The sequence below is a fragment of the Oncorhynchus nerka genome, linkage group LG27 (assembly GCF_034236695.1).
Source record: "Oncorhynchus nerka isolate Pitt River linkage group LG27, Oner_Uvic_2.0, whole genome shotgun sequence".
Classification (NCBI taxonomy): domain Eukaryota; kingdom Metazoa; phylum Chordata; class Actinopteri; order Salmoniformes; family Salmonidae; genus Oncorhynchus; species Oncorhynchus nerka.
This window is the reverse complement of record NC_088422.1, coordinates 85,821,629-85,844,408: the sequence shown is the minus strand read 5'-3', so window position 1 is coordinate 85,844,408 and position 22,780 is coordinate 85,821,629. Positions and strand designations below refer to the sequence as shown.

At 45.8% G+C, this 22,780-nt stretch overlaps 1 protein-coding gene across 1 annotated transcript in view; it reads left to right on the top strand.

Annotated features, from left to right (window-relative positions):
• The window catches only part of serinc4 (serine incorporator 4), a 51,505-nt gene that overhangs the window by 11,382 nt on the left and 17,343 nt on the right, over positions 1-22,780 (top strand). Inside the window, exons 4-7 of the mRNA XM_065012180.1 lie at positions 2,885-2,964; positions 4,965-5,058; positions 17,725-17,936; positions 18,522-18,617. Coding sequence (XP_064868252.1) covers positions 2,885-2,964; positions 4,965-5,058; positions 17,725-17,936; positions 18,522-18,617 — 482 coding nt within the window. The remainder of the gene's footprint in view (positions 1-2,884; positions 2,965-4,964; positions 5,059-17,724; positions 17,937-18,521; positions 18,618-22,780) is intronic.

Here is a 22,780-nt window from a genome sequence, read left to right as displayed (position 1 = left end):
TCACGCTCTAGGGGGGTTGATTAGAGCAGTGACACGCTCTAGGGGGGTTGATTAGAGCAGTGACACGCTCTAGGGGGGTTGATTAGAGCAGTGACACTAGGGGGGTTGATTCTACGGGGGGTTGATTAGAGCAGTGACACGCTCTAGGGGGTTGATTAGAGCAGTGACACGCTCTAGGGGGTTGATTAGAGCAGTGACACTCTAGGGGGTTGATTAGAGCAGTGACACGCTCTAGGGGGTTGATTAGAGCAGTGACCCGCTCTAGGGGGGTTGATTAGAGCAGTGACCGCTCAGGGGGGTTGATTAGAGCAGTGACACGCTCTAGGGGGTTGATTAGAGCAGTGACACGCTCTAGGGGGTTGACTAAAGCAGTGACACGCTCTAGGGGGGGTTGATTAGAGCAGTGACACGCTCTAGGGGGGGTTGATTAGAGCAGGGGGATGATTTGATTAGAGCAGTGACACGCTCTAGGGGGGATGATTAGAGCAGTGACACTCTCAGGGGTTGATTAGAGCAGTGACACGCTCTAGGGGGTTAGCATTAGAGCAGTGACACGCTCTAGGGGGGTTGATTAGAGCAGTGACACGCTCTAGGGGGGATGATTAGAGCAGTGATCCGCTCTAGGGGGTTGATTAGAGCAGTGACACGCTCTAGGGGGATGATTAGAGCAGTGACACTCTCTAGGGGGGTTGATTAGAGCAGTGACACGCTCTAGGGGGGTTGATTAGAGCAGTGACACGCTCTAGGGGGGTTGATTAGAGCAGTGACACGCTCTAGGGGGGTTAATTAGAGCAGTGACACGCTCTAGGGGGTTAATTAGAGCAGTGACGCGCTCTAGGGGGGTTAATTAGAGCAGTGACACGCTCTAGGGGGGTTAATTAGAGCAGTGACACGCTCTAGGGGGGTTAATTAGAGCAGTGACACGCTCTAGGGGGTTAATTAGAGCAGTGACACGCTCTAGGGGGGTTAATTAGAGCAGTGACGCGCTCTAGGGGGGTTAATTAGAGCAGTGACGGGCTCTAGGTGGGTTCTAAGGTCTACGAAAGCCAAGTCAACAAACAGATTACCGACCATTTCGAATCTCACCATACCTTCTCTGCTATGCAATCTGGTTTCAGAGCTGGTCATGGGTGCACCTCAGCCACGCTCAAGGTCCTAAACGATATCTTTAACCGCCATCGATAAGAAACATAACTGTGCAGCCGTATTCATTCATCTGGCCAAGGCTTTCGACTCTGTCAATCACCACATCCTCATCGGCAGACTCGACAGCCTTGGTTTCTCAAATGATTGCCTCGCCTGGTTCACCAACTACTTCTCTGATAGAGTTCAGTGTGTCAAATCGGAGGGTCTGCTGTCCGGACCTCTGGCAGTCTCTATGGGGGTGCCACAGGGTTCAATTCTTGGACCGACTCTCTTCTCTGTATACATCAATGAGGTCGCTCTTGCTGCTGGTGAGTCTCTGATCCACCTCTACGCAGACGACACCATTCTGTATACTTCTGGCCCTTCTTTGGACACTGTGTTAACAACCCTCTAGGCAAGCTTCAATGCCATACAACTCTCCTTCCGTGGCCTCCAATTGCTCTTAAATACAAGTAAAACTAAATGCATGCTCTTCAACCGATCGCTACCTGCACCTACCCGCCTGTCCAACATCACTACTCTGGACGGCTCTGACTTAGAATACGTGGACAACTACAAATACTTAGGTGTCTGGTTAGACTATAAACTCTCCTTCCAGACCCATATCAAACATCTCCAATCCAAAGTTAAATCTAGAATTGGCTTCCTATTTCGCAACAAAGCATCCTTCACTCATGCTGCCAAACATACCCTTGTAAAACTGACCATCCTACCAATCCTCGACTTTGGCGATGTCATTTACAAAATAGCCTCCAATACCCTACTCAACAAATTGGATGCAGTCTATCACAGTGCAATCCGTTTTGTCACCAAAGCCCCATATACTACCCACCATTGCGACCTGTACGCTCTCGTTGGCTGGCCCTCGTTCATACTCGTCGCCAAACCCACTGGCTCCATGTCATCTACAAGACCCTGCTAGGTAAAGTCCCCCCTTATCTCAGCTCTCTGGTCACCATAGCATCTCCCACCTGTAGCACACGCTCCAGCAGGTATATCTCTCTAGTCACCCCCAAAACCAATTATTTCTTTGGCCTCCTCTCCTTCCAGTTCTCTGCTGCCAATGACTGGAACGAACTACAAAAATCTCTGAAACTGGAAACACTTATCTCCCTAGCTTTAAGCACCAACTGTCAGAGCAGCTCACAGATTACTGCACCTGTACATAGCCCACCTATAATTTAGCCCAAACAACTACCTCTTTCCCAACTGTATTTAATTAATTTATTTATTTTGCTCCTTTGCACCCCATTATTTTTATTTCTACTTTTCACATTCTTCCATTGCAAAACTACCATTCCAGTGTTTTACTTGCTATATTGTATTTACTTTGCCACCATGGCCTTTTTTGCCTTTACCTCCCTTCTCACCTCATTTGCTCACATTGTATATAGACTTGTTTATACTGTATTATTGACTGTATGTTTGTTTTACTCCATGTGTAACTCTGTGTCGTTGTATCTGTCGAACTGCTTTGCTTTATCTTGGCCAGGTCGCAATTGTAAATGAGAACTTGTTCTCAACTTGCCTACCTGGTTAAATAAAGGTGAAATAAAAAATTAATGCAGCTTCTTAACGAAGATGCTCTTCGTCTGCACGTCCTCTGTATGTAGGGCAGGATATATTGTAGGTGGGTAGTTGTCCCTAGGTGGTTTCAAACAAACATATAAAAAAACATGTTATTATGCGAATGTTAGGCATACAACCATATAACTGGTTCTCTCTGGTCCTAATGCAGGTTCTGGTTTCTGAAGTTCATCACCCTGCTTGGGATGTGTACTGCTGCCTTCTTCATCCCTACTGAGTCCTTCCTGCATGGTGAGCAGCCTGGACACACAATCAAGATTCCCTCTTAGAATACATTGCTAAACTTTCAACACAGAATTGCCCTAGCTGAAGGCAATAGGTACAGTTATATTTTAATACCGATAGATAGGGGGCACTGTAGACCTACTCATCATCTCACGAGATTCACCCTGCAGTCAAGCCACCATAAATTTCTCTGTGGTTGGATAGTGTTGTGCTAGCAGCAGTAAATCTCATCGTGACACAGTAACTGATTTCAGATCCTACATGTTTTATGGCTGTTCCTCTGCCTCAGAATCTTCTGTGCTATAAGTTCATTATTTAATAGATGACTACAGTATGTTATTCTTGATGAGGAACTGTGTTTTGCAACATGCCCATAAGAAAACACTCTCATATACAGTACCAGTCAAAAGTTTGGACACACCTACTCATTAAAGGGTTTATCTTTATTTTTTAAAACTATTTTCTACATTGTAGAATTGTGAAGACATCAAAACTATGAAATAACACATATGGAATCATGTAGTTACCAAAAAAAGTGTTAAACAAATCTAAATATATTTTAGATTCTTCAAAGTCGCCAACCTTTGCCTTGATGACAGCTTCACACACTCTTGGCATTCTCTCAACCAGCTTCATGAAGAATGGTTTACAACAGTATTGAAGGAGTTCCCACATATGCTGAGCACTTGTTGGCTGCTTTTCCTTCACTCTGCAGTTCAACTCATCCCAAACCATCTCAATTGGGTTGCGGTTGGGTGATTGTCCTGTTGAAAAACAAATGATAGTTCTACTAAGTGCAAACCAGGTGGGATGGCGAATTGCTGCAGAATGCTGTGGTAGCCATGCTGGTTAAGTGTGCCTTGAATTCTTAATAAATCACTGACAGTGTCACCAGCAAAACACCCCAACACCATCACACCTCCTCCTCCATGCTTCATGGTGGGAACCACACATGCAGAGATCATCCGTTCACCTACTCTGTGTCTCACAAAGACACAGCGATTGGAACCAAAAATCTCAAATTTGGACTCATCAGACCAAAGGACATATTGTCACCGGTCTAATGTCCATTCGCTCGTGTTTCTCAGCTCAAGAAAGTCTCTTCTTATTATTGGTGTCCTTAAGTAATGGTTTCTTAGCAGAAATTCGACCACGAAGGCCTGATTCACGCAGTCTCCTCTGAACAGTTGATGTTGAGATGTGTCTGTTACTTGAACTCTGTGAAGCATTTATTTGGGCTGCAATTTCTGAGGCTGGTAACTCAAATTTACTTATCCTCTGCATCAGAGGCAACTCTGGGTCTTCCTTTCCTGTGGCTGTCCTCATGAGAGCCAGTTTCGTCATAGCGCTTGATGGATTTTGCGACTGCACTAGAATAAACTTTTTTGACCTTCTTGTCTTAAGTTAAAGTAAGGTTGGACTGTCGTTTCTCTTTGATTATTTGAGCTGTTCTTGCCATAATATGGTATTTTACCAAATAGGGCTATCTTCTGTATACCAACCCTACCTTGTCACAACACAACTGATTGGCTCAAATGCATTAAGAAGGTAAGAAATTCCACTAATTAACTTTTAACAAGGCACATCTATTAATTGAAATGCACTCCAGCTGACGACATCATGAAGCTGGTTGAGAGAATGCCAAGAGTGTGCGAAGCTGCCATCAAGGCAAAGGGGGGCTACTTTGAATAATCTCAAATAGAGATTATATTTAGATTTTTTTAAACATTTCTTTTGTGTTACTACATGATTCCATATGTGTTATTTCATCATTTTAATGTCTTCACTATATTCTACAAAGTAGAAAATAGTAAAAACAAAGAAAAACCCTTGAATGTGTTGTGTCCAAACTTTTGACTGGTACGTATATGTATATTGAATTTGAAAAGTACACATACATTTGGACTACACTCACATTTAGAATGGGCCTGCATCAAGTGAGTTAGACAGCAAACCTGTTTCTCTCTGTCTGTTTCTCTCTTTCCATTTCTCTCTCTCTCTCCCAGCCTGGCACTACGTAGGCGTGGTGGGAGGATTTGCCTTCATCCTCATCCAGCTCAGTCTCATCACAGCATTTGCCCACACCTGGAACAAGAACTGGTGAGAGGGGAGGGAGAGCAGGGAGGTGTGTGTGTGTGTGTGTGGGGGGGGTTAGTGTGGTGTGTTGGGGATGAGAGGTGATATGGAGTTTGGTCAGTTGTCAGTTGAAGCAGAGGATGTGAGGGTGGATGCTGGGGTTCTTGTGCTGGAGAAGGACAGGCCACATCCTCCAACCATAGAAGCTAGGAGCTGCAGTTTGACTGGACGTTACCTTGTACTGATCTGTTTCAGCTAGGAGCTGCAGTTTGACTGGCCGTTACCTTGTACTGATCTGTTTCAGCTAGGAGCTGCAGTTTGACTGGACGTTACCTTGTACTGATCTGTTTCAGCTAGGAGCTGCAGTTTGACTGGCCGTTACCTTGTACTGATCTGTTTCAGCTAGGAGCTGCAGTTTGACTGGACGTTACCTTGTACTGATCTGTTTCAGCTAGGAGCTGCAGTTTGACTGGACGTTACCTTGTACTGATCTGTTTCAGCTAGGAGCTGCAGTTTGACTGGACGTTACCCTGTTCTGATCTGTTTCAGCTAGGAGCTGCAGTTTGACTGGACGTTACCTTGTACTGATCTGTTTCAGCTAGGAGCTGCAGTTTGACTGGCCGTTACCTTGTACTGATCTGTTTCAGCTAGGAGCTGCAGTTTGACTGGCCGTTACCTTGTACTGATCTGTTTCAGCTAGGAGCTGCAGTTTGACTGGCCGTTACCTTGTCCTGATCTGTTTCAGCTAGGAGCTGCAGTTTGACTGGACGTTACCTTGTACTGATCTGTTTCAGCTAGGAGCTGCAGTTTGACTGGCCGTTACCTTGTACTGATCTGTTTCAGCTAGAGCTGCAGTTTGACTGGCCGTTACCTTGTACTGATCTGTTTCAGCTAGGAGCTGCAGTTTGACTGGACGTTACCTTGTACTGATCTGTTTCAGCTAGGAGCTGCAGTTTGACTGGACGTTACCTTGTACTGATCTGTTTCAGCTAGGAGCTGCAGTTTGACTGGACGTTACCCTGTACTGATCTGTTTCAGCTAGGAGCTGCAGTTTGACTGGACGTTACCTTGTACTGATCTGTTTCAGCTAGGAGCTGCAGTTTGACTGGACGTTACCCTGTTCTGATCTGTTTCAGCTAGGAGCTGCAGTTTGACTGGCCGTTACCTTGTACTGATCTGTTTCAGCTAGGAGCTGCAGTTTGACTGGACGTTACCTTGTACTGATCTGTTTCAGCTAGGAGCTGCAGTTTGACTGGACGTTACCTTGTACTGATCTGTTTCAGCTAGGAGCTGCAGTTTGACTGGACGTTACCTTGTACTGATCTGTTTCAGCTAGGAGCTGCAGTTTGACTGGACGTTACCTTGTACTGATCTGTTTCAGCTAGGAGCTGCAGTTTGACTGGACGTTACCCTGTACTGATCTGTTTCAGCTAGGAGCTGCAGTTTGACTGGACGTTACCCTGTACTGATCTGTTTCAGCTAGGAGCTGCAGTTTGACTGGACATTACCCTGTACTGATCTGTTTCAGCTAGGAGCTGCAGTTTGACTGGACGTTACCTTGTACTGATCTGTTTCAGCTAGGAGCTGCAGTTTGACTGGACGTTACCTTGTACTGATCTGTTTCAGCTAGGAGCTGCAGTTTGACTGGCCGTTACCTTGTACTGATCTGTTTCAGCTAGGAGCTGCAGTTTGACTGGACGTTACCTTGTACTGATCTGTTTCAGCTAGGAGCTGCAGTTTGACTGGACGTTACCTTGTACTGATCTGTTTCAGCTAGGAGCTGCAGTTTGACTGGACGTTACCTTGTACTGATCTGTTTCAGCTAGGAGCTGCTCCTCTCCTCTGCAGCTGCTACAGTGGGCTAGGGTTTCCATTTCTCCCATTCAGGGTCGTCTGTAACTCATGATTCAACTCAATGCAATACAACTTTAAGGGGCAGTTCAGAAGGCATGGTCTGGGCACAAGAGTGCAGCACAATTACATATCCTTTACTGACCTAAACCAGCTGTCTTATCTCTGACCTAAACCAGCTGCCCTGTCACTGACCTAAACCAGCTGTCCTGTCACTGACCTAAGCCAGCTGTCCTATCACTGACCTAAACCAGCTGTCCTGTCACTGACCTAAGCCAGCTGTCCTGTCACTGACCTAAACCAGCTGCCCTGTCACTGACCTAAACCAGCTGTCCTGTCACTGACCTAAGCCAGATGTCCTATCACTGACCTAAACCAGCTGCCCTGTCACTGACCTAAACCAGCTGTCCTATCACTGACCTAAACCAGCTGCCCTGTCACTGACCTAAGCCAGCTGCCCTGTCACTGACCTAAACCAGCTGCCCTGTCACTGACCTAAACCAGCTGTCCTGTCACTGACCTAAGCCAGCTGTCCTATCACTGACCTAAACCAGCTGTCCTTTCACTGACCTAAACCAGCTGCCCTGTCACTGACCTAAACCAGCTGTCCTAACACTGACCTAAACCAGCTGTCCTATCACTGACCTAAACCAGCTGTCCTATCACTGACCTAAACCAGCTGCCCTGTCACTGAACTAAACCAGCTGTCCTGTCACTGACCTAAACCAGCTCTCCTATCACTGACCTAAACCAGCTGTCCTATCACTGACCTAAACCAGCTGCCCTATCACTGACCTAAACCAGCTGTCCTGTCACTGACCTAAACCAGCTGCCCTGTCTGTCACTGACCTAAACCAGCTGCCCTGTCTGTCACTGACCTAAACCAGCTGCTCTGTCACTGACCTAAACCAGCTGCCCTGTCTGTCACTGACCTAAACCAGCTGCCCTGTCACTGACCTAAACCAGCTGCCCTGTCTGTCACTGACCTAAACCATCTACCCTGTCACTGACCTAAAACAGCTGTCCTGTCCTGTCACTGACCTAAACCAGCTCTCCTATCACTGACCTAAACCAGCTGTCCTGTCACTGACCTAAACCAGCTGCCCTGTCACTGACCTAAACCAGCTGCCCCGTCACTGACCTAAACCAGCTGTCCTATCACTCACCTAAACCAGCTGTCCTATCACGGACCTAAACCAGCTGCCCTGTCACTGACCTAAACCAGCTGTCCTAACACTGACCTAAACCAGCTGTCCTAACACTGACCTAAACCAGCTGTCCTATCACTGACCTAAACCAGCTGTCCTATCTCTGACCTAAACCAGCTGCCCTGTCACTGACCTAAACCAGCTGTCCTGTCACTGACCTAAGCCAGCTGTCCTGTCACTGACCTAAACCAGCTGCCCTGTCACTGACCTAAACCAGCTGCCCTGTCACTGACCTAAACCAGCTGTCCTAACACTGACCTAAACCAGCTGTCCTAACACTGACCTAAACCAGCTGTCCTATCACTGACCTAAACCAGCTGTCCTATCTCTGACCTAAACCAGCTGCCCTGTCACTGACCTAAACCAGCTGTCCTGTCACTGACCTAAGCCAGCTGTCCTGTCACTGACCTAAACCAGCTGCCCTGTCACTGACCTAAACCAGCTGTCCTGTCACTGACCTAAACCAGCTGCCCTGTCACTGACCTAAACCAGCTGCCCTGTCACTGACCTAAACCAGCTGCTCTGTCACTGACCTAAACCAGCTGCCCTGTCACTGACCTAAACCAGCTGCTCTGTCACTGACCTAAACCAGCTGTCCTATCACTGACCTAAACCAACTGCCCTGTCACTGACCTAAGCCAGCTGCTCTGTTTTTTTTATATTTTTTTTTATTTCACCTTTATTTAACCAGGTAAGCAAGTTGAGAACAAGTTCTCATTTACAATTGCGACCTGGCCAAGATAAAGCAAAGCAGTTCGACACATACAACGACACAGAGTTACACATGGAGTAAAACAAACATACAGTCAATAAAACAGTAAAAAAAAATAAAAAAAAAACAAGTCTATATACAATGTGAGCAAATTAGGTGAGAAGGGATGTAAAGGCAAAAAAGGCCATGGTGGCAAAGTAAATACAATATAGCAAGTAAAACACTGGAATGGTAGTATTGCAATGGAAGAATGTGCAAAGTAGAAATAAAAATAATGGGGTGCAAAGGAGCAAAATAAATAAATAAATTAAATACAGTTGGGAAAGAGGTAGTTGTTTGGGCTAAATTATAGGTGGGCTATGTACAGGTGCAGTAATCTGTAAGATGCTCTGACAGTTGGTGCTTAAAGCTAGTGAGGGAGATAAGTGTTTCCAATTTAAGAGATTTTTGTAGTTCGTTCCAGTCATTGGCAGCAGAGAACTGGAAGGAGAGGCGGCCAAAGAAAGAATTGGTTTTGGGGGTGACTAGAGAGATATACCTGCTGGAGCGTGTGCTACAGGTGGGAGATGCTATGGTGACCAGCGAGCTGAGATAAGGGGGACTTTACCTAGCAGGGTCTTGTAGATGACATGGAGCCAGTGGGTTTGGCGGACGAGTATGAAGCGAGGGCCAGCCAACGAGAGCGTACAGGTCGCAATGGTGGGTAGTATATGGGGCTTTGGTGACAAAACGGATAGCACTGTGATAGACTGCATCCAATTTGTTGAGTAGGGTATTGGAGGCTATTTTGTAAATGACATCGCCAAAGTCGAGGATTGGTAGGATGGTCAATTTTACAAGGGTATGTTTGGCAGCATGAGTGAAGGATGCTTTGTTGCGAAATAGGAAGCCAATTCTAGATTTAACTTTGGATTGGAGATGTTTGATATGGGTCTGGAAGGAGAGTTTACAGTCTAACCAGACACCTAAGTATTTGTAGTTGTCCACGTATTCTAAGTCAGAGCCGTCCAGAGTAGTGATGTTGGACAGGCGGGTAGGTGCAGGTAGCGATCGGTTGAAGAGCATGCATTTAGTTTTACTTGTATTTAAGAGCAATTGGAGGCCACGGAAGGAGAGTTGTATGGCATTGAAGCTTGCCTGGAGGGTTGTTAACACAGTGTCCAAAGAAGGGCCGGAAGTATACAGAATGGTGTCGTCTGCATAGAGGTGGATCAGAGACTCACCAGCAGCAAGAGCGACCTCATTGATGTATACAGAGAAGAGAGTCGGTCCAAGAATTGAACCCTGTGGCACCCCCATAGAGACTGCCAGAGTTCGGACAGCAGACCCTCCGATTTGACACACTGAACTCTATCAGAGAAGTAGTTGGTGAACCAGGCGAGGCAATCATTTGAGAAACCAAGGCTGTCGAGTCTGCCGATGAGGATGTGGTGGTTGACAGAGTCGAAAGCCTTGGCCAGATCAATGAATACGGCTGCACAGTAATGTTTCTTATCGATGGCGGTTAAGATATCGTTTAGGACCTTGAGCGTGGCTGAGGTGCACCCATGACCAGCTCTGAAACCAGATTGCATAGCAGAGAAGGTATGGTGAGATTCGAAATGGTCGGTAATCTGTTTGTTGACTTGGCTTTCGAAGACCTTAGAAAGGCATGGTAGGATAGATATAGGTCTGTAGCAGTTTGGGTCAGAGTGTCCCCCCTTTGAAGAGGGGGATGACCGCAGCTGCTTTCAATCTTTGGGAATCTCAGATGACACGAAAGAGAGGTTGAACAGGCTAGTAATAGGGGTGGCAACAATTTCGGCAGATAATTTTAGAAAGAAAGGGTCCAGATTGTCTAGCCCGGCTGATTTGTAGGGGTCCAGATTTTCAGCTCTTTCAGAACTTCAGCTGAATGGATTTGGGAGAAGGAGAAATGGGGAAGGCTTGGGCGAGTTGCTGTTGGGGGTGCAGTGCTGTTGACCGGGGTAGGAGTTGCCAGGTGGAAAGCATGGCCAGCCGTAGAAAAATGCTTATTGAAATTCTCAATTATGGTGGATTTATCAGTGGTGACAGTGTTTCCTATCTTCAGTGCAGTGGGCAGCTGGGAGGAGGTGTTCTTATTCTCCATGGACTTTACAGTGTCCCAGAACTTTTTAGAGTTAGTGTTGCAGGAAGCAAATTTCTGCTTGAAAAAGCTAGCCTTGGCTTTTCTAACTGCCTGTGTATAACGGTTTCTAGCTTCCCTGAACAGCTGCATATCACGGGGACTGTTCGATGCTAATGCAGAACGCCATAGGATGTTTTTGTGTTGGTTAAGGGCAGTCAGGTCTGGGGAGAACCAAGGGCTATATCTGTTCCTGGTTCTAATTTTCTTGAATGGGGCATGTTTATTTAACATTGTTAGGAAGGCATTTTTAAAAAATATCCAGGCATCCTCTACTGACGGGATGAGATCAATATCCTTCCAGGACACCCGGCCAGGTCGATTAGAAAGGCCTGCTCGCTGAAGTGTTTCAGGGAGCGTTTTACAGTGATGAGTGGAGGTCGTTTGACCGCTGACCCATTACGGATGCAGGCAATGAGGCAGTGATCGCTGAGATCTTGGTTGAAGACAGCAGAGGTGTATTTAGAGGGAAGTTGGTTAGGATGATATCTATGAGGGTGCCCGTGTTTAAGGCTTTGGGGGTACCTGGTAGGTTCATTGATAATTTGTGTGAGATTGAGGGCATCGAGTTTAGATTGTAGGATGGCTGGGGTGTTAAGCATGTTCCAGTTTAGGTCGCCTAGCAGCACGAGCTCTGAAGATAGATGGGGGCAATCAGTTCACATATGGTGTCCAGAGCACAGCTGGGAGCAGAGGGTGGTCTATAGCAGGCGGCAACGGTGAGAGACTTGTTTTTAGAGAGGTGGATTTTAAAAGTAGAAGTTCAAATTGTTTGGGTACAGACCTGGATAGTAGGACAGAACTCTGCAGGCTATCTTTGCAGTAGATTGCAACACCGCCCCCTTTAGCAGTTCTATCTTGTCTGAAAATGTTGTAGTTTGGAATTAAAATTTCTGAATTTTGGTGGTCTTCCTAAGCCAGGATTCAGACACAGCTAGAACATCCGGGTTGGCAGAGTGTGCTAAAGCAGTGAAAAGAACAAACTTAGGGAGGAGGCTTCTAATGTTAACATGCATGAAACCAAGGCTATTACGGTTACAGAAGTCATCAAAAGAGAGCGCCTGGGGAATAGGAGTGGAGCTAGGCACTGCAGGGCCTGGATTCACCTCTACATCGCCAGAGGAACATAGGAGGAGAAGAATAAGGGTACGGCTAAAAGCAATAAGAATTGGTCGTCTAGAACGTCTGGAACAGAGAGTAAAAGGAGGTTTCTGGGGGCGATAAAATAGCATCAAGGTATAATGTACAGACAAAGGTATGGTAGGATGTGAGTACAGTGGAGGTAAACCTAGGTATTGAGTGATGAAGAGAGAGATATTGTCTCTAGAAACATCATTGAAACCAGGAGATGTCATTGCATGTGTGGGTGGTGGAACTAATAAGTTGGATAAGGTATAGTGAGCAGGACTAGAGGCTCTACAGTGAAATAAGCCAATAAACACTAACCAGAACAGCAATGGACAAGACATATTGACATTAAGGAGAGGCATCCTTAGTCGAGTGATCAAAAGGGTCCAGGGAGTGGAGAGGTTGGTTTGGGGGTCACGGCGATTTAGACAGCTAGCCAGGACATCGGTAGCAAGCTAGCATAGGATGGAGGTCTGTTGTTAGCCACCTCTTGCGTTCCGTCAGTAGATTAGTAGAGTTCCGTGTTGTAGAGGGGATTAGTCCAAATCACACAACAACAAAAAAATAAAAACAATAGATATAGTTATAGAGGCCCAAGAAGAAACATGTTAATAATAAAAATAAATAAATTGTCCGATTGTCTATTCTGAGAGCATCCGGTAAGACAGCTAACGGTTAGCAGGCCGCAGATGGGCATTCAGGTAACGTCGCGACGGAGGACTGACCTAACCCAGCTGCCCTGTCTGTCACTGACCTAAACCAGCTGCCCTGTCTGTCACTGACCTAAACCAGCTGCTCTGTCACTGACCTAAACCAGCTGCCCTGTCTGTCACTGACCTAAACCAGCTGCCCTGTCACTGACCTAAACCAGCTGCCCTGTCTGTCACTGACCTAAACCATCTACCCTGTCACTGACCTAAAACAGCTGTCCTGTCCTGTCACTGACCTAAACCAGCTCTCCTATCACTGACCTAAACCAGCTGTCCTGTCACTGACCTAAACCAGCTGCCCTGTCACTGACCTAAACCAGCTGCCCCGTCACTGACCTAAACCAGCTGTCCTATCACTCACCTAAACCAGCTGTCCTATCACGGACCTAAACCAGCTGCCCTGTCACTGACCTAAACCAGCTGTCCTAACACTGACCTAAACCAGCTGTCCTAACACTGACCTAAACCAGCTGTCCTATCACTGACCTAAACCAGCTGTCCTATCTCTGACCTAAACCAGCTGCCCTGTCACTGACCTAAACCAGCTGTCCTGTCACTGACCTAAGCCAGCTGTCCTGTCACTGACCTAAACCAGCTGCCCTGTCACTGACCTAAACCAGCTGCCCTGTCTGTCACTGACCTAAACCATCTACCCTGTCACTGACCTAAAACAGCTGTCCTGTCCTGTCACTGACCTAAACCAGCTCTCCTATCACTGACCTAAACCAGCTGCCCCGTCACTGACCTAAACCAGCTGTCCTATCACTCACCTAAACCAGCTGTCCTATCACGGACCTAAACCAGCTGCCCTGTCACTGACCTAAACCAGCTGTCCTAACACTGACCTAAACCAGCTGTCCTAACACTGACCTAAACCAGCTGTCCTATCACTGACCTAAACCAGCTGTCCTATCTCTGACCTAAACCAGCTGCCCTGTCACTGACCTAAACCAGCTGTCCTGTCACTGACCTAAGCCAGCTGTCCTGTCACTGACCTAAACCAGCTGCCCTGTCACTGACCTAAACCAGCTGTCCTGTCACTGACCTAAACCAGCTGCCCTGTCACTGACCTAAACCAGCTGCCCTGTCACTGACCTAAACCAGCTGCTCTGTCACTGACCTAAACCAGCTGCCCTGTCACTGACCTAAACCAGCTGCTCTGTCACTGACCTAAACCAGCTGTCCTATCACTGACCTAAACCAACTGCCCTGTCACTGACCTAAGCCAGCTGCTCTGTTACTGACCTAACCCAGCTGCCCTGTCTGTCACTGACCTAAACCAGCTGCTCTGTTACTGACCTAACCCAGCTGCCCTGTCTGTCACTGACCTAAACCAGCTGCCCTGTCTGTCACTGACCTAAACCCGCTGCCCTGTCACTGACCTAAACCAGCTGCCCTGTCACTGACCTAAACCAGCTGCCCTGTCACTGACCTAAACCAGCTGTCCTGTCACTGACCTAAACCAGCTGTCCTGTCACTGACCTAAACCAGCTGCCCTGTCTGTCACTGACCTAAACCAGCTGCTCTGACATTGACCTAAACCAGCTGCTCTGTCACTGACCTAAACCAGCTGCCCTGTCAATGACCTAAACCAGCTGCCCTGTCAATGACCTAAACCAGCTGCCCTGTCAATGACCTAAACCAGCTGCTCTTTCATTGACCTAAACCAGCTGCCCTGTCCGTTGAGTCTGTCTTTCTCAGGGTGTGCAGGTCAGGGATGCTGGGTTTATGAGTGGAAAAATATTGAGTTTCAGAAAAGGGGAATGAAGAGAAAGGAGAAGAGAGGGAATAGAGGAGAGGAGAGGGAACAGAGGAGAGGGAACAGAGGAGAGGGAATAGAGGAGAGGGAATAGAGGAGAGGGAATAGGAAAGGGAACAGAGGAGAGGGATTAGAGGAGAGGGATTAGAGGAGAGGGAACAGAGGAGAGGGATTAGAGGAGAGGAGAGAGGAAAGGGAACAGAGGAGAGGGATTAGAGGAGAGGAGAGAGGAAAGGGAACAGATGAGAGGGAATAGAGGAGAGGAGAGAGATGAGGGAACAGAGGAGAGGGAATAGAGGAGAGGAGAGAGGAGAGGGAACAGAGGAGAGGGAACAGAGGAGAGGAGAGGGAACAGAGGAGAGGGAATAGAGGAGAGGAGAGGGAACAGAGGAGAGGGAATAGAGGAGAGGAGAGGGAACAGAGGAGAGGGAATAGAGGAGAGGGAACAGAGGAGAGGGAATAGAGGAGAGGAGAGGGAACAGAGGAGAGGGAATAGAGGAGAGGGAATAGAGGAGAGGAGAGAGGAGAGGGAATAGAGGAGAGGAGAGGGAACAGAGGAGAGGGAATAGAGGGAGAGGGAATAGAGGAGAGGGAATAGAGGAGAGGAGAGGGAACAGAGGAGAGGGAACAGAGGAGAGGAGAGGGAACAGAGGAGAGGGAATAGAGGAGAGAGGAAAGGGAACAGAGGAGAGGGAATAGAGGAGAGGGAATAGAGGAGAGGAGAGAGGAGAGGGAACAGAGGAGAGGGAATAGAGGAGAGGAGAGAGGAGAGGGAACAGAGGAGAGGGATTAGAGGAAAGGAGAGGAGAAGAGAGGAGAGGGAATAGAGGAGAGGAGAAGAGGATCTGTCGAATTTCCCATTAGGCAATGGGCATCCAGATGTTATTTTAATTTACCAACGTAATGTTATTTTAAACAACAATTTTAATAACAATTTATTATCCATCAATCTGTCATGATCCAATTGAATGAGCACTTTATGATGGTAGTGATGGTTATGTGTTTATGTATTTAAGTGTCATAAACCTTTTATCAGTCAACTGCACGACTCTACAATTAATATGATGTTATTAGGTTTTATAGTATGTTGGCTGATTTTAGAGGAGAGGAGAGAGGAAAGGGAACAGATGAGAGGGAATAGAGGAGAGGAGAGAGATGAGGGAACAGAGGAGAGGGAATAGAGGAGAGGAGAGAGGAGAGGGAACAGAGGAGAGGGAACAGAGGAGAGGAGAGGGAACAGAGGAGAGGGAATAGAGGAGAGGAGAGGGAACAGAGGAGAGGGAATAGAGGAGAGGAGAGGGAACAGAGGAGAGGGAATAGAGGAGAGGGAACAGAGGAGAGGGAATAGAGGAGAGGAGAGGGAACAGAGGAGAGGGAATAGAGGAGAGGGAATAGAGGAGAGGAGAGAGGAGAGGGAATAGAGGAGAGGAGAGGGAACAGAGGAGAGGGAATAGAGGAGAGGGAATAGAGGAGAGGGAATAGAGGAGAGGAGAGGGAACAGAGGAGAGGGAACAGAGGAGAGGAGAGGGAACAGAGGAGAGGAATGAGGAGAGAGGAAAGGGAACAGAGGAGAGGGAATAGAGGAGAGGGAATAGAGGAGAGGAGAGAGGAGAGGGAACAGAGGAGAGGGAATAGAGGAGAGGAGAGAGGAGAGGGAACAGAGGAGAGGGATTAGAGGAAAGGAGAGGAGAAGAGAGGAGAGGGAATAGAGGAGAGGAGAAGAGGATCTGTCGAATTTCCCATTAGGCAATGGGCATCCAGATGTTATTTTAATTTACCAACGTAATGTTATTTTAAACAACAATTTTAATAACAATTTATTATCCATCAATCTGTCATGATCCAATTGAATGAGCACTTTATTTCTGGATTCTCCTCTGATGGTAGTGATGGTTATGTGTTTATGTATTTAAGTGTCATAAACCTTTTATCAGTCAACTGCACGACTCTACAATTAATATGATGTTATTAGGTTTTATAGTATGTTGGCTGATTGTCAGCACCAGAGCAAGCATTGGGCACTCAAGTCACCCTGTGTAACTATGACCCTTGCTTAACCAAGACCATGGTTTTGATTGAGCAATTGGCTAGAACACTGCTTTGGCTAGTGCGTTGAAATCTGGGGCGGTATTTGTGTTCCGGAGGCAGCGACTTAGACCGCTAGACCACCCTAGGTTACTCAGTTACATATCAATGCGTGTATTTCTGGATTGTCCTCTCAGGTTGACAGTGATATGTGTGTATTTCTGGATTCTCCTCTCAGGTTGACAGTGATATGTGTGTATTTCTGGATTCTCCTCTCAGGTTGACAGTGATATGTGTGTATTTCTGGATTCTCCTCTCAGGTTGACAGTGATATGTGTGTATTTCTGGATTCTCCTCTCAGGTTGACAGTGATATGTGTGTATTTCTGGATTCTCCTCTCAGGTTGACAGTGATATGTGTGTATTTCTGGATTATCCTCTCAGGTTGATGGTGATGTGTGTATTTCTGGATTGTCCTCTCAGGTTGATGGTGATGTGTGTATTTCTGGATTGTCCTCTCAGGTTGATGGTGATGTGTGTATTTCTGGATTCTCCTCTCAGGTTGTTGGTGATGTGTGTATTTCTGGATTCTCCTCTCAGGTTGATGGTGATGTGTGTATTTCTGGATTCTCCTCTCAGGTTGACAGTGATATGTGTGTATTTCTGGATTGTCCTCTCAGGTTGATGGTGATGTGTGTATTTCTGGATTCTCCTCTCAGGTTGATGGTGATGTGTGTATTTCTGGATTGTCCTCTCTTGTTGTTGGTGATGTGTGTATTTCTGGATTCTCCTCTCAGGTTGACAGTGATATGTGTGTATTTCTGGATTCTCCTCTCAGGTTGACAGTGATATGTGTGTATTTCTGGATTCTCCTCTCAGGTTGTTGGTGATGTGTGTATTTCTGGATTCTCCTCTCAGGTTGATGGTGATGTGTGTATTTCTGGATTCTCCTCTCAGGTTGTTGGTGATGTGTGTATTTCTGGATTCTCCTCTCTGGTTGATGGTGATGTGTGTATTTCTGCATTATCCTCTCAGGTTGATGGTGATGTGTGTATTTCTGGATTGTCCTTTCAGGTTGATGGTGATGTGTGTATTTCTGCATTGTCCTCTCAGGTTGATGGTGATGTGTGTATTTCTGGATTGTCCTCTCAGGTTAACAGGGGCGGCAGAGGACAAGCGCTGGTACCTGGCGGTGATGTGTGCCACCCTGTTCTTCTACAGCATCGCCACCATGGCCTTCGCCTTCATGTATAAGTACTACACCCACCCCACCGCCTGCCAGTCCAACAAGGTCCTGCTGTGGACCAACCTGACCCTGTGTGGCATCATGTCCTTCATCGCCGTCACGCCCTGTGTACAGCAGAGTGAGCAGTCGCACGCATACACACATTCTGGCTCTCTCTCACACACATATATGCGTGTACAAACACACACAAAGATGTGGACACACTAATGCACATGGCATACACATACACACACACTCCCTTTCTCTCGAATGGACGCACACACGCACGTGAACACACACGCATGGTATTATTTCATCAGGATGTGTTTTAGCCCAGTAAAGGGTTAGTACAGACACAAACCCATGGTGTCATCCAGTAAGCGCTTAAAGCTGACAGCAGCCTGGAAGACCACCTCCAATGTGAAACAGGCAGTGTGTCTGTCCTCCAGTACTTAGCAGGGAACACTTACTCCATCTCAGGCTGAGCCAACATCCATGTGTGGATGATGCCATATAATCTAACCTGTCATCTCTTCATCATTGTTCAGACAGAACTGTGTTAGGGGACCTCTGTCTATACATGCCAGGGTTTTACCAGGATGTTTTTACCATGTATTGAATGTCATGCCGATTTCTCGACCTGGCCTCCCACTTTGTGTATGTGTTTGTCCATTTGTGTGTGTGTTCTTAGTTCTCAAGCTCTCCTCTCGCTCTCTGTCTACAGAACAGCCCCGTTCAGGGCTCCTGCAGGCTTCCATCATCAGCTGCTACGTCATGTACCTCACCTTGTCTGCCCTGTCCAGCCGGCCCCCAGAGAAAAGTAGGGCACACTAGCCTTTTCCCTGTGGGAAATGGGGCATTGGAAACACTGGAACACACACACATACATACAGTTGAAGTCAGAAGTTTACATACACCTTAGCCAAATAAATTTAAACTCAGTTTTCCCACAATTCCTGACATTTAATCCTCGTAAGAATTCCCTGTTTTAGGTCAGTTTGGATCACCACTTTATTTTTAGAATGTGAAATAATGTGAATGTGAATAATAGTAGAGAATTATTTTTTTCAGCTTTTATTTCTTTCATCACATTCCCAGTGGGTCAGAAGTTTACATACACTCAATTAGTATTTGGTAGCATCGCCTTTAAATTGTTTAACTTGAGTCAAACGTTTCGGGTAGCCTTCCACAAGCTTTCCACAATAAGTTGGGGGAATTCTGGCCCATTCCTGCTGACAGAGCTGGTGTAACTGAGTCAGGTTTGTAGGCCTCCTTGCTTGCACACGCTTTTTCAGTTCTGCCCACACATTTTCTATGGGATTGAGGTCTGGGCTTTGTGATGGCCACTCCAATACTTTGACTTTGTGGTCCTTAAGCCATTTTGCCACAACTTTGGAAGTATGCTTGGGGTCATTGTCCTGACTGATGTCTTGAGATGTTGCTTCAATATATTCACATACTTTTCCTGCCTCATGATGCCATCTATTTTGTGAAGTGCACTAGTCCCTCCTGCAGCAAAGTACCCCACAACATGATGCTGCCACCCCAGTGCTTCAAGGTTGGGATGGTGTTCTTCAGCTTGCAAGCCTCCCCCTTTTTTCCTCCAAACATAACAATGGTAATTATGGCCAAACAATTCTATTTTTGTTTCATTAGACCAGAGGACATTTCTCCAAAAAGTACGATCTTTGTCCCCATGTGCAGTTGCAAACCGTGGTCTGGCTTTTGGAGTAGTTTCCTCCAGCATCTTCACAAGGTCCTTTGCTGTTGTGTGGGATATATTTGTACTTTTTGCACCAAAATACATTAATCTCTAGGAGACAGAACGTGTCTCCTTCCTGAGCGGTATGACGGCTGCGTGGTCCCATGGTGTTTATACTTGCACACTATTGTTTGTACAGATGAACTTGATACCTTCAGGCGTTTGTAAATTGCTCCCAAGGATGAACCAGACTTGTGGAGGTCTAAAAAAATGTGGGAGGTTTTGTCTGATTTCTTTTGATTTTCCCATGTTGTCAAGCAAAGAGGCACTGAGTTTGAAGGTAGTCCTTGAAATACATCCACAGGTACACCTCCAATTGACAAAAATTATGTCAATTAGCCTATCAGAAGCTTCTAAAGCCATAATTTTCTGGAATGTTCCAAGCACAGTCAACTTAGTGTATGTAAACTTCGGACCCACTAGAATTGTAATACAGTGAATTATAAGTGAAATAATCTGCCTGTAAACAATTGTTGGAAAAATGACTTGTGTCATGCAAAGTAGATGTTCTAACCGACTTGCCAAAACTAGTTTGTTAACAAGAAATGTTAACAAACTACCAAATGAGTGGTTGAAAAACGAGTTTTAATGACTCCAACCTAAGTGTATGTAAACTTCCGACTTCAACTGTACTTGCATGGATGCACGTGTGTGAGCAGGCACACACACACACACACACACACACAGGCGCACATCATATCCTGTCCGACCCCTCACCACACACACTCACCTGAGTCACTTCTGACATCATTTGCACTTCAGTCACCTCTACTGCACCACAAACAACTCAATCACATTGAATCACAGCAATGCCCAAGCACACATTCACTCCAAGACAAGGTCTCTGTACATCACACACACTATGGGCTGCTACATGTTGTTCTTAGTGGAGACAGTATGCTGTAGGGAGGTGAAGAGGCTTTATGACATTCCTGATGGATCTAATGACAACATAACACAGTAATGCCCAAGCACACATTCACTCCAAGACAAGGTCTCTGTACATCACACACACTATGGGCTGCTACATGTTGTTCTTAGTGGAGACAGTATGCTGTAGGGAGGTGAAGAGGCTTTATGACATTCCTGATGGATCTAATGACAACATAACACAGTAATGCCCAAGCACACATTCACTCCAAGACAAGGTCTCTGTACATCACACACACTATGGGCTGCTACATGTTGTTCTTAGTGGAGACAGTATGCTGTAGGGAGGTGAAGAGGCTTTATGACATTCCTGATGGATCTAATGACAACATAACACAGTAATGCCCAAGCACACATTCACTCCAAGACAAGGTCTCTGTACATCACACACACTATGGGCTGCTACATGTTGTTCTTAGTGGAGACAGTATGCTGTAGGGAGGTGAAGAGGCTTTATGACATTCCTGATGGATCTAATGACAACATAACACAGTAATGCCCAAGCACACATTCACTCCAAGACAAGGTCTCTGTACATCACACACACTATGGGCTGCTACATGTTGTTCTTAGTGGAGACAGTATGCTGTAGGGAGGTGAAGAGGCTTTATGACATTCCTGATGGATCTAATGACAACATAACACAGTAATGCTGCCTGACAGTATCATTACACACTCTTACACACCTTGTCTCGGTGAACAAGTAGTCCCTGTCCGTCTGTCTTTATCTGTCTGTCTCAGTCAGTCAGTCATTTTTTCAATGGAAACTAGTGGCTACAGTATGAAATAGTCCAACGTTATTCTGAAAGCATTTAAACGGTTTTGCTGAACAGTTACTCTGACATGATCAGGTAACATTTAAAAGGTTTTGCTGAACAGTTACTCTGACATGATCAGGTAACATTTAAAAGGTTTTGCTGAACAGTTACTCTGACATGATCAGGTAACATTTAAAAGGTTTTGCTGAACAGTTACTCTGACATGATCAGGTAACATTTAAAAGGTTTTACTGAACAGTTACTTATGATCAGGTAACATTTGAAAGGTTTTGCTGAACAGTTACTCTGACATGATCAGGTAACATTTGAAAGTTTTGTAACAGTTATTTCAGGTAACATTTAAAAGGTTTTGCTGAACAGTTACTCTGACATGATCAGGTAACATTTAAAAGGTTTTGCTGAACAGTTACTCTGACATGATCAGGTAACATTTAAAAGGTTTTGTGAACAGTTTTGAATGATCAGGTAACATTTTTGCTGAACAGTTACTCTGACATGATCAGGTAACATTTAAAAGGTTTTGCTGAACAGTTACTCTGACATGATCAGGTAACATTTGAAAGGTTTTGCTGAACAGTTACTCTGACATGATCAGGTAACATTTCAAAACATCAAATGGGATAAAATAATCAATCAACCAACCTATCAATCAAATATCATTTTTATTGTGTTTTAATGGTTTTGTTAATTGTGCATACTGTAACTGGGTAAAGTTCACCATGTCAAATACTTTATCAACCTGCCATTAATGTGGTGATAAAGTAAAGGAGTTTCAACACAAAATACCAGGAGACAGGGTGAGAGATTTGATTAGGATCTCTTTTCGTCCACAATGTATAATACAACCAATGGTGGAACAAACTCCCTCACGACGCCAGGACAGCGGAGTCAATCACCACCTTCCGGAGACACCTGAAACCCCACCTCTTTAAGGAATACCTAGGATAGGATAAAGTAATCCCTCTCACCCCCCCCTTAAACGATTTAGATGCACTACTGTTCCACTGGATGTCATAAGGTGAATGCACCAATTTGTAAGTCGCTCTGGATAAGAGCGTCTGCTAAATGACTTAAATGTAAATTTTCACATATAACAAACTGTTACAAACAGCAGACATAATACCCTGCCTTACTGACCAGATAAATACTCTAACAGACTGAAAAGATAGATTGGTTCCTTTATCTACCATGGTCCTGCACAACCTTCCAATTTATTATATTTAAATGGTTCTAAAGTATTGTTTGAATGTATACTGTATATTGAAAGGTTTCTGGTCTGCTCAGATAAGAGAAAGAAGAATTACTGGGATGATAAAGTAGGGGGTCTATTTTTATTAGTCGTAGAGCTCCTGTCAGCTTCACCAGGCCTGAGGTTCCCCATAGTGAGAGGGGCACTGTGACCCCTCTGAAGTCTTGTACATTTTCTCGTGATGCATCCAATACACCAACCCAGTGTTTCTGAATCTGTATCCAATCTAGTCTCAAGCTGTGATTCATAAGGTATGAGATTCA